Source organism: Balaenoptera ricei, chromosome 17, assembly GCF_028023285.1.
Source record: "Balaenoptera ricei isolate mBalRic1 chromosome 17, mBalRic1.hap2, whole genome shotgun sequence".
Taxonomy (NCBI): Eukaryota; Metazoa; Chordata; class Mammalia; order Artiodactyla; family Balaenopteridae; genus Balaenoptera; species Balaenoptera ricei.
The window spans coordinates 769,325-782,897 of NC_082655.1; the positions used below are offsets into that span (position 1 = coordinate 769,325).

At 67.7% G+C, this 13,573-nt stretch overlaps 1 protein-coding gene and 1 long non-coding RNA gene across 27 annotated transcripts in view; one reads left to right on the forward strand and one right to left on the reverse strand.

Moving 5' to 3' along the window:
• The window catches only part of PLEC (plectin), a 58,010-nt gene that overhangs the window by 24,278 nt on the left and 20,159 nt on the right, over positions 1–13,573 (forward strand). For 4 of the 25 annotated variants that reach the window (XM_059902105.1, XM_059902115.1, XM_059902120.1 and 1 more), the window contains exons 2-9: positions 10,045–10,106; positions 10,425–10,439; positions 10,550–10,639; positions 10,940–10,975; positions 11,454–11,531; positions 11,614–11,706; positions 12,659–12,825; positions 13,441–13,556. In XM_059902105.1, coding sequence (XP_059758088.1) covers positions 10,045–10,106; positions 10,425–10,439; positions 10,550–10,639; positions 10,940–10,975; positions 11,454–11,531; positions 11,614–11,706; positions 12,659–12,825; positions 13,441–13,556 — 657 coding nt within the window. Of the gene's footprint in view, positions 1–3,802; positions 3,975–4,600; positions 4,898–6,148; positions 6,448–9,172; positions 9,378–10,044; positions 10,107–10,424; positions 10,440–10,549; positions 10,640–10,939; positions 10,976–11,453; positions 11,532–11,613; positions 11,707–12,658; positions 12,826–13,440; positions 13,557–13,573 lie in introns of those variants that run through there. The other 21 variants (XM_059902106.1, XM_059902117.1, XM_059902122.1 and 18 more) reach the window with 16 other exon arrangements.
• On the reverse strand, positions 1,472–6,853 carry LOC132351975 (uncharacterized). 2 transcript variants are annotated; one of them, XR_009498554.1, is made up of 3 exons: positions 6,775–6,853; positions 6,150–6,571; positions 1,472–6,005 (listed from the first exon to the last, which is right to left on the reverse strand). It is a non-coding gene; the product is annotated as an uncharacterized LOC132351975 (long non-coding RNA). The 2 variants fall into 2 exon arrangements; XR_009498553.1 differs by having other exon boundaries at positions 1,472–6,571.

Genomic DNA, 13,573 nt, shown 5'->3' on the forward strand with positions numbered 1-13,573 from the left:
TGTCTCACTACCTGAGGAGGAACTTGGTTTCTGAGGGGTGGACAGGGGGCCTGGGGTGAGGCTAGCAGGGTGGGTAGGAGTTTGCCAGGTAAATGACTGTGGTCTGGGGACCCAGGCGCAGGCCCAGGTGCTGAGCGGAAGCGCCGGCCCTGGCCTGGTCTGGGTTGGACCCGCTAACTCGGGCCTAGGGGTGGGAGCCCATCTGGGAGGATCAGTGAGGCTGTGGGCAGAGGGGCAGCCTCGGGCTCACCACACGGCCTCTCCAGCTCCTGTCAATGGGGTGACAGTGACACCCACAAAGAGACAGTAGTGCTTCGCTGGGTACTTGGTCAGCTGTGACCAAGCACCCGGTGGCCGGCTCTCAGCCTGGGCCTTCTCCCCCAACCTTCGCCTCGCTGCTGCCCCTACCCTGCTCAGTGGCTGGTGGACAAGCCTTCTCCCCCTTCCTGGGTCGGGGGTGTGGTGAGCGCAAGCCCCTCCCTCCCCTTCGCTCCTTCCTTCCCTGTCTGTGGCCTGGCTGGGCTGGGCTGGGTGGCTGGGCGGGCAGTTGGCCGTGGGCCAGGAGGGGGGGCTGGGTGTGGCTGCAGTGGGCAGAGTGGGGGTGGGGGGGTGGGGGGACCCCCCAGCCCTGACGGAGGTGACTCAGTCTTCCCTTCCGGGCCGCAGTCGCCGGTGGCAGCTCAGAGTTTCCAACAGGAAATGAGCTCCAGCTCCAGGCTGAGTCAGGGCCGGCGGGTGTGGGCTCCCCTTCCCCTTGGTCCCTCAGGCCTAGCATGGGATCTGAGTGCCACCCTGGGTACAGGAGGACGCCTAGGGCGCCTTGGGTGCTGGGTGTGGCACGGGGCTACCTCCTGGTCTGCAGGGGTTCTGATGCTCCACACTCCGGCTAGGAAGGTTCTGATGACATTTAGAACCATCCACTTCCCAGAGTTTTAAAAATTATCAAGTGATGAGCCACACGGCCGCCTTCCTTCCTCACAGCCTCGCCCTCCAGTCAGCTTGCAGAAGGACCAGGTCAACAGCCCCTGGGGCCAGCCGCCCTGCTCACCAGAGTGGCCTTGGTCAGGTGGGCTGCGTGTGCACGTCCAGCCCCGGCTGGGGAGTGACGGATGCCGCGGGGCAGTCAGCTGTGCCTGCCGCGCCACGGTCCCCACCCTGAGGCCACCCGCCCACCCGCGCCCTGCTGGTCTGCTCGTCCGAGTGGGAAGGTGTCCACTCGCTTGTTCAGCCACTTACCAGCCAGACCCAGACCCAGGCCGAGTCCCGGGCTGGGAGCCCCCAGCGGCTGGGGATGGGCTGGATGAAGAGCTAGCAGGGAGGGCCCCTGTGTGGAGTTGCCCTGAGCTGAGCCCTGGCTGATGAGGACCACGCTTGGCCAAGAGCCGCCTGGCGGAAGGAGGGACAGAGGGAGACCAGGTGGCGGGAGGGCGAGGAATTTGGGGTTACTTTGTGTGATAGAAAACTCGTGGAATGGATTTTTATATATGAATTTCGTTTATGTTTCAAGTGGTAATGCTCGGCGTGGCTTAAAATTCAGAGTGAACTGAAACTTCTGTAGAGAACAGGTACCATCTGAACGCCCTCAGCACCTGTGCTCCAACAGCATCTTACACGGCAGACGCAGGTGGCCTTCGGGGTCTTGCTTCTTCTGACCCCGCTGTGCACCTGGCTTTCCCACGCGGCTTGTCCCCCACGCAGGGGACACAGAGTCAGCGCCCAGAGCTGCCATGCTCCTTTTCACGGCGCGTGGTGCCCCAGCCAGCCCTCCGTGAGTCTCCAGCTTTGTGTCTGGGCTGTCTTCGGAGAAATCTGCAGAACTCTGGCAGGTTTTCTAAGCAGGGTACAGCAGGATTAGATTTGTCTTTTACTGGGTCCTGCGGTGGCTGGGCAGGCCAGCGCCCGGGGAGGAGCGCAGAGGCTGGGACTCGGGGAAGAGGTGTCACCTTTGTCAGGGCTGGAGGCTGCCGTGGCTGCGCCTGAGCTGGTCATGGGGGACATGGCGGGGAGGGTCCAGGAGGGGCCGGGGAGGTGCAGGCTGGTGGGGCCTGTGCAGCAAGGGGGAGGCTGCGGGGTGGGCCGGGCAGGCACAGGAGGGAGACCGGTGGCCCCTCCGGCCCTGCCTGAGGGCTCAGGGATTGCAGGCAGGCTGGTCCGACCTGTTGATCCGCTGGGCTTCGGCTCTCCTGGGCTTGCTGACTAAGGGGTGGCCGTGAGGAGGAGCCACGGCTCCCAGGGCTGGGTGGGGAGGCCAGGGCTCCAGCGAGCCTGCCCTCCGCCTCCCATCCTTTCCCTCCTTCCTGCCTTCCCTTCCTTTCCTGTCTGCCGGCTCTTGGAGCGGCCTGGCCCGTGGTGGCAGCCATGGACAGGTACAGCATGGACGAGCTGATTCAGCTGGGCCAAGGTAGGGCAGGGCTGGGCGGCGGCTGCAGGCCTCTCCCCTCCAGCCTGGGGCTTGGGCCCTTGGAGGGGCAGGACTCGGGACTTGGGACTCGGGGACTTGGGACTCGGGACTCGGGGATGAGCACGGCTCCCTCTCAGAGGTGCCCGGGGGTGTGTGGTGTGGGATGGAGGCTCTGGGAGCTGCAGGTCCTGCCCCAGGTCCCTGGGGGGGCGGGGGGTGCTGCCTGCCACCCTCGAGGGAGGGACACCCTTGCCTCTGGGAGCTGGTTCTCCCCCGGCCGTTGACTCCTCTGAGAAGCTCAGTCCCAGTCCCAGCCTCCAGAGCTGGCCGCTGCAGGCCAGTTTCCTTCAGAAGTGAGTTTCGGAAGCACGGGGTTGATGGGCAGGAGGCTTGGGTGGCCTGGCCCTCCACCCCTTCACCCCTCCGGCCCTCTTCTCGTTGCCCCTGGCCTCCCCACGTGGACCAGGGGGCCCCTACCCCGGCGGCCAGAGGCCAAGTGTGGTTTGCTGTGCTTTGCTGCAGGCTGACCACGCACTCCAGGCAGACCGCCGGGGCTGACATCACAGCCTTGTGTGACCGAGGGTGAGCCCCTCACCCTTTCTGTGCCTCGGTTTCCTCATCTGTACGATGCAGTAATACACCGGGCTTACTCCGTAGCTTTCTCTGAGGATTGGAATAGAATGGTGCTGGACACAGGGGGAGCGCTACAAAATGGGGTACAAACCCCAGTGCTCTGTCTCCTCGGGCCTGAGGGGTCCAGGCTGCTGGGAGGAGAGGGGAAGGACCGTGACCCCCACGTCCTGTTTCCTGAGCGCGCTGAGGCCTGGGTCAGTCCAGGATGTGATGTGGGCCGGTACCTCAGCCCCAAGCGTTCTGCAGACCCACCGCTGCTGGGGTCTGGGTGGGGTCAGCGTAGACACTGGGACTGTCCTGGGGTGGGGAGGCACGGCCCGAGCTGGGGGGCGGGCGCTCACGTGGCCCAGCCTGATTTGGCCTGAGATGTCACCTTGGGGAGGCCGTCCCGTCCCTCTGGGCCAGGTGTTGCGTCCTGTGACTTGTGCAGGGGGGTGGGGGGAGCCCTTGCCTGTGTGGCCTTTCCCAGTGCTCCCCCACTGCTGTCCCTACCCCACGAGGCCGGCAGGGCGGGGCTGTGCCCCATTCAAGGGGGACGAGAGCCCCCAAGGCCCACGTGCCAGTGCTCGGCCTGTTCCAGGAGGCTTCTTATTATTAGAATCGCCCGTGGGAGCCTGGGGGGAGCGTCGGGTGGCGCCGCGCAGTCAGCCTGGGCTCCAGCGAGGCTCTGGGCCCAGGTGCCCTCGCTCTGCACGTCATGTTCTAAGTCTGGACACATGACGGGCCTCGCTGGCCCTCCTTGGATATTTATATCCCCCCGGGCCCCCTGCCCACCCCTCCCCTCCCCCACGGACACAGGCACTGCTGCTGTCAGCGGCACCACCGCCACTGCCGGGCTCACTGCTGCCTCCGAGGGGCCTGTGACCCTCCCCACACCCCGCACCCACTCCCTGTCGGACCCGTGGGCTCCCGCCGCTGTCCCCAATGAAGATTGTGCCGGGTAGGTGGGGCAGCCTTTGAAAGCCCGGCTGGGGCCGCGGGTGGGAGGCTCTGTCCTTACCTCTGTGCACGGTCTGCTCTCCAGGCCGGCACCTGGGCCCCTCCCCCACGCCCTGTCTGTTGCCCTGTGGTGGGGTAGGGGCGTCGGGGCTCTGGCCGCTTGTCTTTGAGGGTGGTTGGGTCAGCTGCCAGCCTGGGAGGCCAGCGAGGGCTGGGGCGCTGGCAGCTGCCACCAGAGGGTACCCTCGGAGGCAGAGTGGGGTACTCGGGCACCACGGTCGCCCGCCCGGTGGGGGTGGGGGCAGGACTGCACTGAGGCCGCGCAGGGCCCAGGCTGGGGGGGGCTGCCGCTCGGCCTGGCTTCCCCGCAGGCCCCTCCTCCTGGCGGGTGTGGCCGAGGGTGGGCAGGGGTTAAGGCTCCCGCTAACCTTGAGCGTGACTACGTGATAGCTGCGCTGGGACAGCTGAGCCGGCGCCGCCGTGGGAGGGTGGGGAGCGCGGAGCGGCCGGGAGGGGGAGGGAGGGGGAGGGGGGCGGGAGGGGGGCTGGCGGGAGGGGGAGGGAGGGGGCTGGCGGGAGGGGGAGGGAGGGGGCTGGCGGCAGCACAGTTGGTGCAGCAGCAGCAGGAGCAGCAGCAGCGCCGGGGCTAGTCTCTGGGCGCCAGGCGGCCGGCGGTAGGGCGGTCCTGCAGGGGGCGGTCCCTGGTCCCGGGGCACCCCCCGCCGTCCTCTCCGCTCGGGGAAGGGAGGGGGCTGCCCGGCCTCGAGCAGTCCTTCCGAAGGGCGATTCCGCCTGCTCTGCTCTCCAGAGCCATGGAGCCCTCGGGCAGCCTGTTCCCTTCCCTGGTGGTTGTGGGCCACGTTGTCACCCTGGCCGCTGTGTGGCACTGGCACAGGGGGCGCCGGCGGGTGCAGGATGAGCAAGGTAAGGCCGCTGGTGGCTACTGCCCGGGCTGCAGTCACCAGCCGCCACCCCGTCAGGGGGCTGAGGGCGGGGCAGGCAAGGGGCCGCCTCCCTCCCGCCCCTGCGTTTCCCTACGCCCTCCCCTTCCGTCCCGGGGGAAGCAGCACCGGCACGTGGTCAGAAGCGGTGTCGCCTCCGCCTCCTACCCTGCTTCTCTGGGCAGGGCCGGGGCTCTGTGGCTTCATTAGCTTGGAGCCCCCTGCTGGGCGAGGGGGGCTCTGGACAGGTGGGGAGTGGGCGGCAGGGGCAGTGCAGGAGCGTCCAGTCCGGAAGGGAGGCCCCTCCCTAGCAGTCAGGGACAGGGTGAGCACAGGTGAAACCGCAGCTGGCAGGTGCAGGTCGGGTGTCCTGGGGCAGGTCTTGGGAGAGCTCCCGCCCAGGACTGAGGTGGGGTTGGGCCTGGGCAGAGCCTCCCTGCCCTTGCACGGAGGTGAGGCAGGTGCCTGAGCGCCCTTGGCCGGGGCCTAGGAACGCCTGGGACCGGCAGCCTGGCTGTGCTCTGCCCTCCCCCTGCTCCAGGTCACCCGCTCTGGGCTGTAGCCCTTGGCAGCAGCTGCGTGCAGCCCAGGAGGGTGGGGCCTCCACTCAAGTGAATGAGCTGGGGGGCGGGGGCATGGGGACTGGGGTTCTGGCCAGAGGGACTGCCCCAGCGGGGGCCTGCCGGTCTGCACTGGGCACAGCCTGGAGTGTGGAGGCTTGCCCTCAGTGGGGTGGCCAGGGCTGGCCCCTGGCAAGGGTGCTGGGCCCGCTGGGCCCTAGGTCTGAGTCCGGATGGGGCTTCTAGGCGTGGCTTTGGGGGCTGGGGAGCAGCTGGTGACTCAGCTGCAGGGACGGTCAATAAAACGAACACTCGGGCCAGGACTTCCTTGCTGTGGTTTGGCCCCCCCTCCCTCAGCCTGCTTCTGTGCACCGTCCCCACGTGGGGAAGGGGCTCCCCTCCGGCCGCTGTCCTGGCCGCTCCCGGTCCCTGCTGCCCTCGGTGCCCCTCGAGGCTGCGGTGCTCCTTCTGTGTTCTCAGCTGTTCTCAGCTCCCTGCTCCTCGCACTGCCCCCAGCCTCTCCCTCGAATCCTGCAGGGAGCGTCATCCCGGGAACAGTTATCTTAGGGAGTTCCCAGGCCTCTTTGTCCTCGAGGGCAGCCTCCCCCTGCCCCCAGTCCCCCAGGCCTAGCCGGGTCCTCTCCCTCCACGTAGGGGCGCGGCTTCCAGGCTCACATTGGGCGGGGCGCCCGCCAGGGGCAGATTCTCAGCGTCTGGCCCGCCGCCGCGGCGGGGGAGGGTGTGGAGAGAAGAGCTGGCGGCCCCGGCCTCACGGGTGGGCTGGGAAGCAGACGCTGTACTGTCCTGTTTGCTGTCCCCAGGGCGCCCAAGCTCATGGCTGCGCCCGGCACACAGGGGGCGGGAGTCGCTCTTGCCGCGCAGAAGGAGGTTGTGCTGGAACGGCCGTGCTGGCTGGATGGGGGCTGCGAGCAGGCCCGCAGGGGCTACCTCTACGGGCAGCTGTGCTGCGTAGGTGGGTGCGTGCGGCTGGAGGGTGGTGGTGCAGGGGGGGCACCTGCCTCTGTCTCTTTGTCATCTCCACTGGGTGCTGCCCAGCCCAAGTGCAGCCCCACCCGCAGGCTCAGTTCCGGAAACACCTGGGGAGGAAGGCGGAGTGAGGTCCCCTCTGCCCCTTTGTTCCCTCTGGAGAAGGGGGAGGGGGAGGTGGGCGGGGCGGCTTGGGCCTGGGCCTCGGCTTCTGGGCACCAGGCAGTTGGCAGTGGGGCGCGTGAGGGGAGAGGGAGGAGCTGGGGGCGGGGCTGCAGGCCCTCTGCCTCCCGCCTCTCCTAGGCCGAGGTACCCTTCTCCGTCTGCAAGCTTCCTGTCCCAGGAACGGCTTCGCTAGTCGTGGGGGCTTCCAGCCTTAGTTTCCATATCTGTAGAAGGAGGCATCGATACTCTTCAGAGGCCATGGGCAGCTCTAGGGGACGCTGGGCTGGTGGACAGGACAGGGGTCAGGCAGATGTGCAGGCGCACCAGTGCTGGGGAATGTCCTGTGGAGGGCCGGCTGAGATGTGCTGCAGCCTGGCCTGTGGGGAGTCAGGAGGGGCAGGGCCGGCCTGGGAGGGGTTGTCTCTGGGTTTGAGGGCCCGAATAAGATGGACAGGGGAGGAAGCATCTACAGCTAGGGGCGAGGGGCTAGCAGGCAGGGCTGGAGGGAGGGGCTGTGGAGGGGGGAGAGGACAAGCTCTGAGACCCTGGGGGGAGCTCAGGGCAGGAGGGCGTCCAGGGGGGCCGGGCACTGGAGCCAGGCTTGGGAGGAGGAGGTGGAACCCCATCCCAGACGGTGAGACAGCATCCTTGGAGGCCCCTTGGTGGCAGAGAGAAATCTGGAGAAGGAGCTGGGGCTGGGGCCTGGGCTGGGGGCTCACCAAGTCCTGTGGGTCCTGCTTGTCCTGGATTCCCTGCTCCAGCTCCTGACTCATTCCCAGGGGCCTCGTGTGTGTGCCCCTCCCCAGAATGACACCCCTACCCCTGCAGGCAGAGACCCACCTCCCTGTTACTGCTGGGCTAGCCCCGAGCCTGCATACAGCAGGTACTCAGTACAGGCTTTTTGAAGTTGGGCTAGGACAAGCGGCTCTCTGAAGAAGGCGTTTCTGCAGGATCCAAACCTGGGGAGGGGCAGTGGGTGTGAGACGTTCTCGGTGACCCTGTCCTGGGAGCGCTGGCCAGCGTGGGGTCAGATTTGGGATTCTGGAGCGCCTCTGGAGGGTGAAGAGCTGATGTCTGCGTGGCCTCTCCAGGCCCTGCACAGAAGGCTGCGGGGCGTGTAGAGCAGATTCAGAGTCTGGGCTTGGGGCCTGAGGGGCCTCTCCAAGGTGGGGAGGGATGTGACATTCGGCAGAGCCCCGGAAGTCTGGCTGTGCCCCTAGGGCCGGGGGTGGTGTGTAAGCAGCTCCACCTGGCTTGGGCACCCCCTACCCCATGGGGTTTGGGCGCCCTCCCGTGGTTACAGAAGGGCAAGCGGGGGCGGGGTGGGGTGAGCTTTCCCTGGAGCCGAGGCTGGAGGTGCTGTGGGCATGGGGGGGCAGCGCTGACAGCTGGATCGCATCACATCTGACTGGAAAATTCTGTGGTCGGGGCGGTGCATTCTTTCCTGAGGTGGTCGGGCAGCCTGGGCAGTCCCCACGCTTCCAGGGGCAGCTGTGTGCGAGACCAGAGGAAGCAGGCTCAGGTGGCACCCCCGTGCCCTTTGTCCTCCCACCTTTACAGCCCAAATAGCTGCTATCTGTGCACCCCGCCCAACTGCAAACTGCCCCCCACCCGTCCTGCCCCCACTGCCCCCAGGTGCAGCTTCCTTTCCTGTGAGTCACCGTGCGGGGGGGGGGGTCCCCTCCCCATCCCTGACTCACTGGCTGCCGCCCCCCGCCCCGTGCTCCCCTCTGGCCCCAGGCCCCCCCTCCCCCCGCCGACCGTGGGGCAGAGTTCCTGTGGCTCAGGGCTGGGCAGTCCGGCCCGGTGAGTCAGCGCTCGGCTATGTGCCCCCTCCCGCCCTGCTGTGTACTCTGCCTTCAGATGGGGCACTGCTCCAGGACGTGCCTGGTGGGCAGCTCGGGAAGGGCCCACCTGGCACTGGACCATAGTGGCCCTGGAGCCAGGGGCACAGTGGAGCCTAGCTCCCACCCCACAGAGGGCACGTAGGTCTATGAGAAGGGATGATTTAGGGGGGCTGCAAGGAAGGCACGGGCACTTGGCCCCCCCAAGCCAGGTGTCACTCAGCTTGGGGGTCCCTCCTTAGAGCCCCTCCAGCAGGTAGTGTGGGCAGGCATGGGGGTAGCCCTGGGCTCGGCAGCCCTGAGCCGGTGCTTGCCCAAGAGGTGTGACCCGTGGGCTCCCTGGGCCCAGCCACACTCAGGTACCCTCCCTGTGGGGGGCCCTCCTTTAGAGTGGCCATGAGGAAGGCGTGTGGTTCCCTATGATCCCGGCGAGGTGCCAGGTCCCCTTGTACCCCCGGGTCCCGCCAGGGGCTGCAGCAGGCAGGGTGGGTGAGGAAACCCCAGGGTTTCCTGTTTCTGTCGGGCTGTGGGTGTGGCCATGGGGGAGGGGCCGCCTTCCTCCTTCCCGCAGGGACACTCCCTCTCTGGGGGGTGTGCAGGGCGGGGTGGGGCTCCGGGGGCGGGGACAGCAGCTGGGGAGTACTGCGGGCAGGGAGCGGCCTCACCGACTGCGCTCCGAGCTGAGCTGAGCTGAGCCACTGAGCGAGCGCCTTCGCCTTCGCCGCTGTGTGCCGCCGCCTGTGCACAGCACCTGGGGACTGAGGGACAGAGCGCCGAAGGGGTGGGCGCGGCATCATGTCTCAGAACCGGCTCCGAGTGCCCGAGCCCAAGGGCCTGGATCACAAGAGAACCAGCTCGGAGGACAACCTCTACCTGGCTGTGCTCAGGGCTTCAGAGGGCAAGAAAGGTAGCGGGCACTCCTCGCTCGGCAGGGCAGGCGTGGGGCAGGAAGGGCCCAGTTCCTGCCGTGGGAAACGTGGCACTGGGTGGGGTGGGGCCCAGACTCTGAGGGCCTGAATTTGGGGGACAGACTCTGAGACAGGTGGCTGGCGCCACGGGGAGCGTGCTGTGTTCTGGCCCGGGTGCAGAGCTGCCGGGGTCGGGGGCGGGGGGGGGCAGCCACCCGCGCCTAGCACAGAGAGGCCGGCAGTGGCCTGTGGGCCTCGGGTGTCGGGCAGTGTGTGGGGGGACAGCTCTCTGTGTCCTGGGAAAGGCCCACTGCCCCGTGGGGAGGACAGAGCTTCCCCCTCGCCGCATCCCTGCCCAGCCCGGGGCCCTGGGAGGCAGCCTGTGGGGGGGAGGGGCAGGCCGGGACCTGTGTGTTGCGGCTCCAGACCCTCCCAGCTTCAGGGGGAGACAGTAGGGAGATCCAGCAGTGGGCACCGTGTGCCTGGCCCCTCCCCTCCTGTCCAGGGCTGAGGAGGGCGTCATTGGGCAGGGGCGGGGAGGCTGGGTCGCCTTGTGAGGCTGAGGCCCTCTTCAGGCGCCAGCCACTGTATCTGCATGGTGGTCACCTCCTGGGGGCTCGCAGGGCTTCTCCCAGGCCCCAGGTAACCTGGCCTTGTCTCTCCCAGATGAGCGGGACCGTGTGCAGAAGAAAACCTTCACCAAGTGGGTCAACAAGCACCTCATCAAGGTTGGTGGCTTGCGCACACGTGGGTGTGTGTGCAGGAGTGCCTGCGTTTGCGTGCGCGTGGTCGCAGGGGCTGAGGAGACTGCAGGTGGGGGTGAAGGAGCGCGCCCCTGGCCCTCCAGCCTGAACAAGGGCCCGCGCCCCTCCTGCCACCCAGCCGCTCGGGGCCAACCCTCTCCGCCCTGGGAACTCACCTCCCACTTCTGAAACCTGTCCTTTTCTCTCTGCTTCCTCCCCTCGCTCGCTCCTGCCTCCCATCTCCTCCTCCTCCTCCTCCTCCTCCTCCTCCTCCTCTTCGCCTCTCCTGGTCTCTCTGTGTAGCACTGGAGGGCAGAGGTAGGTGCCTCCTCGGGGGTGGGTGTCTTCTGTGGGCCTCTGCCTCATGCCCTCTGGGCCTGTTGGTGGTTCTGGGGACCTGCGGCCAGCCCAGCCCTCTGTTCCTGCAGGCACAGAGGCACATCAGTGACCTGTATGAAGACCTCCGTGATGGCCACAACCTCATCTCCCTCCTGGAGGTGCTCTCAGGGGACAGCCTGGTACGTGCGCCCTCCCGCCTGCCCCCTCCGAGGCCCCGCCTGCGTTCCCTCCTGGGGTCTTTCCCCGTGCCCTCTCCGTGTCCAGCCTGGCCTCGCCCCCCACTGCGCCTCCTGGTCCGGAGTGTCGGGCCGGGCCCGGGAGCGGCCCCACCCCTGTGCCGCGGCGCACAGCCCTGCTGTCCTCCGTGCCGGAGCCTTGACACCGTAACCTCACGCTCTGCTCTGCTTTGGTTTCTCTGCTGCTTGGACTCTGAACTTTGACCTCTGCCCTTTACCCTTTGCCCTGCTCTGGCCGGGCAGCCAAGAGAGCGGGACGTAATCAGGAGCTCGCGCCTGGTGAGTGGTTGTGCCCGCTGGCCACGGCGGCACGTGGGCTCCCTGAGACCAGGAGCCCAGCTCAGCCGGGGCCGATGGCACTTGGGCTGGCAAATGGCCCTGCATCCAGCTGCCTGCCATCCTGCCTGCCGCACTGCCTGGGGCCGGGCCTGAGACCCGCCGGGGCTGCCACCACCGGGCAGGAGGACCCCTCCCCCAAAGCCACTGCCCTCCACCCGTGGCTTCCTGGCTATTGTCTCCTCCCCTCCCCCTCCTTCCTTCCCGCAGCCTGGTCCCTGCTGGGCCTGGCCCCTGGGCCAGCGGCCCCCCCTTCCCAGCTGGGGCGGGTGGACCCGGGTCAGGGAAGGGCTGCTGCCCCACTGGGGAAGACCCTCACTGTAGATGCCTTGGGGGTTCTGAGGGTGGGCAGACGCCGCAGCCACAGGACGGGCTGTGACCGGGGTCTGGGGCCGCTGACCGGCCCCGCTTCCCCTCCCAGCCGCGGGAGAAGGGCAGGATGCGCTTCCACAAGCTGCAGAACGTTCAGATCGCCCTGGACTATCTCCGGCACCGCCAGGTAATGCTGCCCACCTGGCCGCAGGCCCCGGCCCCCTTTTCCGGCCGTCTCGGGGGCATGACTGAGGGCAGCTTGCTCGTAGGTGAAGCTGGTGAACATCAGGAACGATGATATTGCCGATGGCAACCCCAAGCTGACCCTCGGCCTGATCTGGACCATCATCCTGCACTTCCAGGTAGCGTGGCCGCCCACTGACCCTCTGCCGCCCCTGGAGTCTCTGGGGCTGGCCTGGCACCCGGCTAGTTGTGCGGCCTGGGAGCTGGGCCCTCAGCATCCTGGCACTTGGAGCCTTCCTGCCAGCCCGTGCCACCGCCCTGTGCTAGCCCTGTGCTAGCTCCGTGGCCTGAAGGCCCAGGCCTCTCTCCAAGGCCTGCCTATCCCGTGCCCTCTGGCCCTGACTGGGCAGGCCCCGCAGAGCCTCCCTGCAGAGGAATGCATTCTCTACTCTTGGTGTGGCCTCCTGCCCCAGGGAAGGTTCTAGAGAAGCACCCGCTGCACGGGCTGACTCACCCACTGCCTGCCCGGCCGCACAGGAAGCTGCAAATCTGAGAGCTGGGCAGGCAGAGCCTGGCTGGCACAGCAGCTGAGTCACACAGGCGGGCAGGCCGACAGACAGATAACTAGGGCCAGGCAGGCGGGGGAGCAGACAGGCTGGCAGACCCAGGCCTGAAGCATTGGACCGAGTGCAGGGCCTGGCCCGGTGCTGTGGCCTCGCATGCTCAGTCCCCGGGACCTAACCCTGGCCTGCAGCCAGGGAGGCCCTGCCCCGCCCCCTGCCCCACCCCCTGCCCCTCGTGACAGCCTTTTCTAGGCCTGGGACTTTTGGGTGAGCTCCATGCACCCACCATCCACCAACTGATCCATCCCTGCCTTGCGGGGTGCAGGGTGTGCCCCAGGAGGAGGGAGCCCAGGGCACCCACCATATGGCAATGGCAGGGGCTGGGGGCCTGACATTCTGTGGCAGCTGCCGCCTAGAGTGGCCTCGGCTTGTGACACTGAGGTGTGGCGGGTCCCTGCGGCCCCAGCCTGCCTCAGCTGGCCTGGCAGCTCCCGTGCACCTTGACTGGGCGCCGGGCAGGTCGCTGGCCGTGGCTGAGCTCCCGTCTCCCGCCCGCTGTGTGGGGCAGATCTCAGACATCCAGGTGAGCGGGCAGTCGGAGGACATGACAGCCAAGGAGAAGCTGCTGCTGTGGTCCCAGCGCATGGTAGAGGGCTGCCAGGGCCTGCGCTGTGACAACTTCACCACCAGCTGGCGAGATGGCCGCCTCTTCAACGCCATTATCCACCGGCACAAGTACGCGGCCCGGGGCAGGGAGGGCACTGTGGGTCGGGGGCGTCCCTGCAGCCCCTCAGCTGGGCAACTTCAAACGAGTGGGGGTGAAGACTATGGCAAGAGGCACCTGCCGCCCACGGGGACGGGCGCACCAGCGCCAGCCCGCCTCCCTGGGAGGGTGCAGGCGAGTAGGCCCAGCCCTACGCACGCCCTTCCCGCCTCCTCCTGGGCCCTTCCTGAGGCCGTGCTGGCTTCCTCGAGGCCAGAGGACAGCAGGCTGCTGGTTTTCACAGCTGTGAGCGCTGGCCCCACGTGGACACCCCAGAAGGGGCCTGTGTGGGGTCGGCCCTGCGGAGGGCCCAGGCTGACCGGCACCCCACCCTGTGCCTGTGCCCACCATAGGCCCCTTGAGCTCCTGGGGGCAGGGCCCAATGTGCGCAGCACTTGCAGGTGGGCTGCCTGGGTGGGCGGGACTGGATGCTAGTGGGGTGGGGGTGTTTTTCAGGACGAGGGTGTGCTGGGGGTTCTGTGTCTCTGGGGGGCCTGTGGGGGGCGTGTCTGTGCGCTGACCTGCCCGGTGGGCCTGGCTGCTCCTGTGTTCCCGCCTGCCTGCCCCACCCGCCCCTTTGCCCACAGGCCTACGCTCATCGACATGAACAAGGTGTATCGTCAGACCAACCTGGAGAACCTGGACCAGGCCTTCTCCGTGGCGGAGCGGGACCTGGGGGTGACAAGGCTCCTGGACCCTGAGGGTACGTGCCGCGGCCCC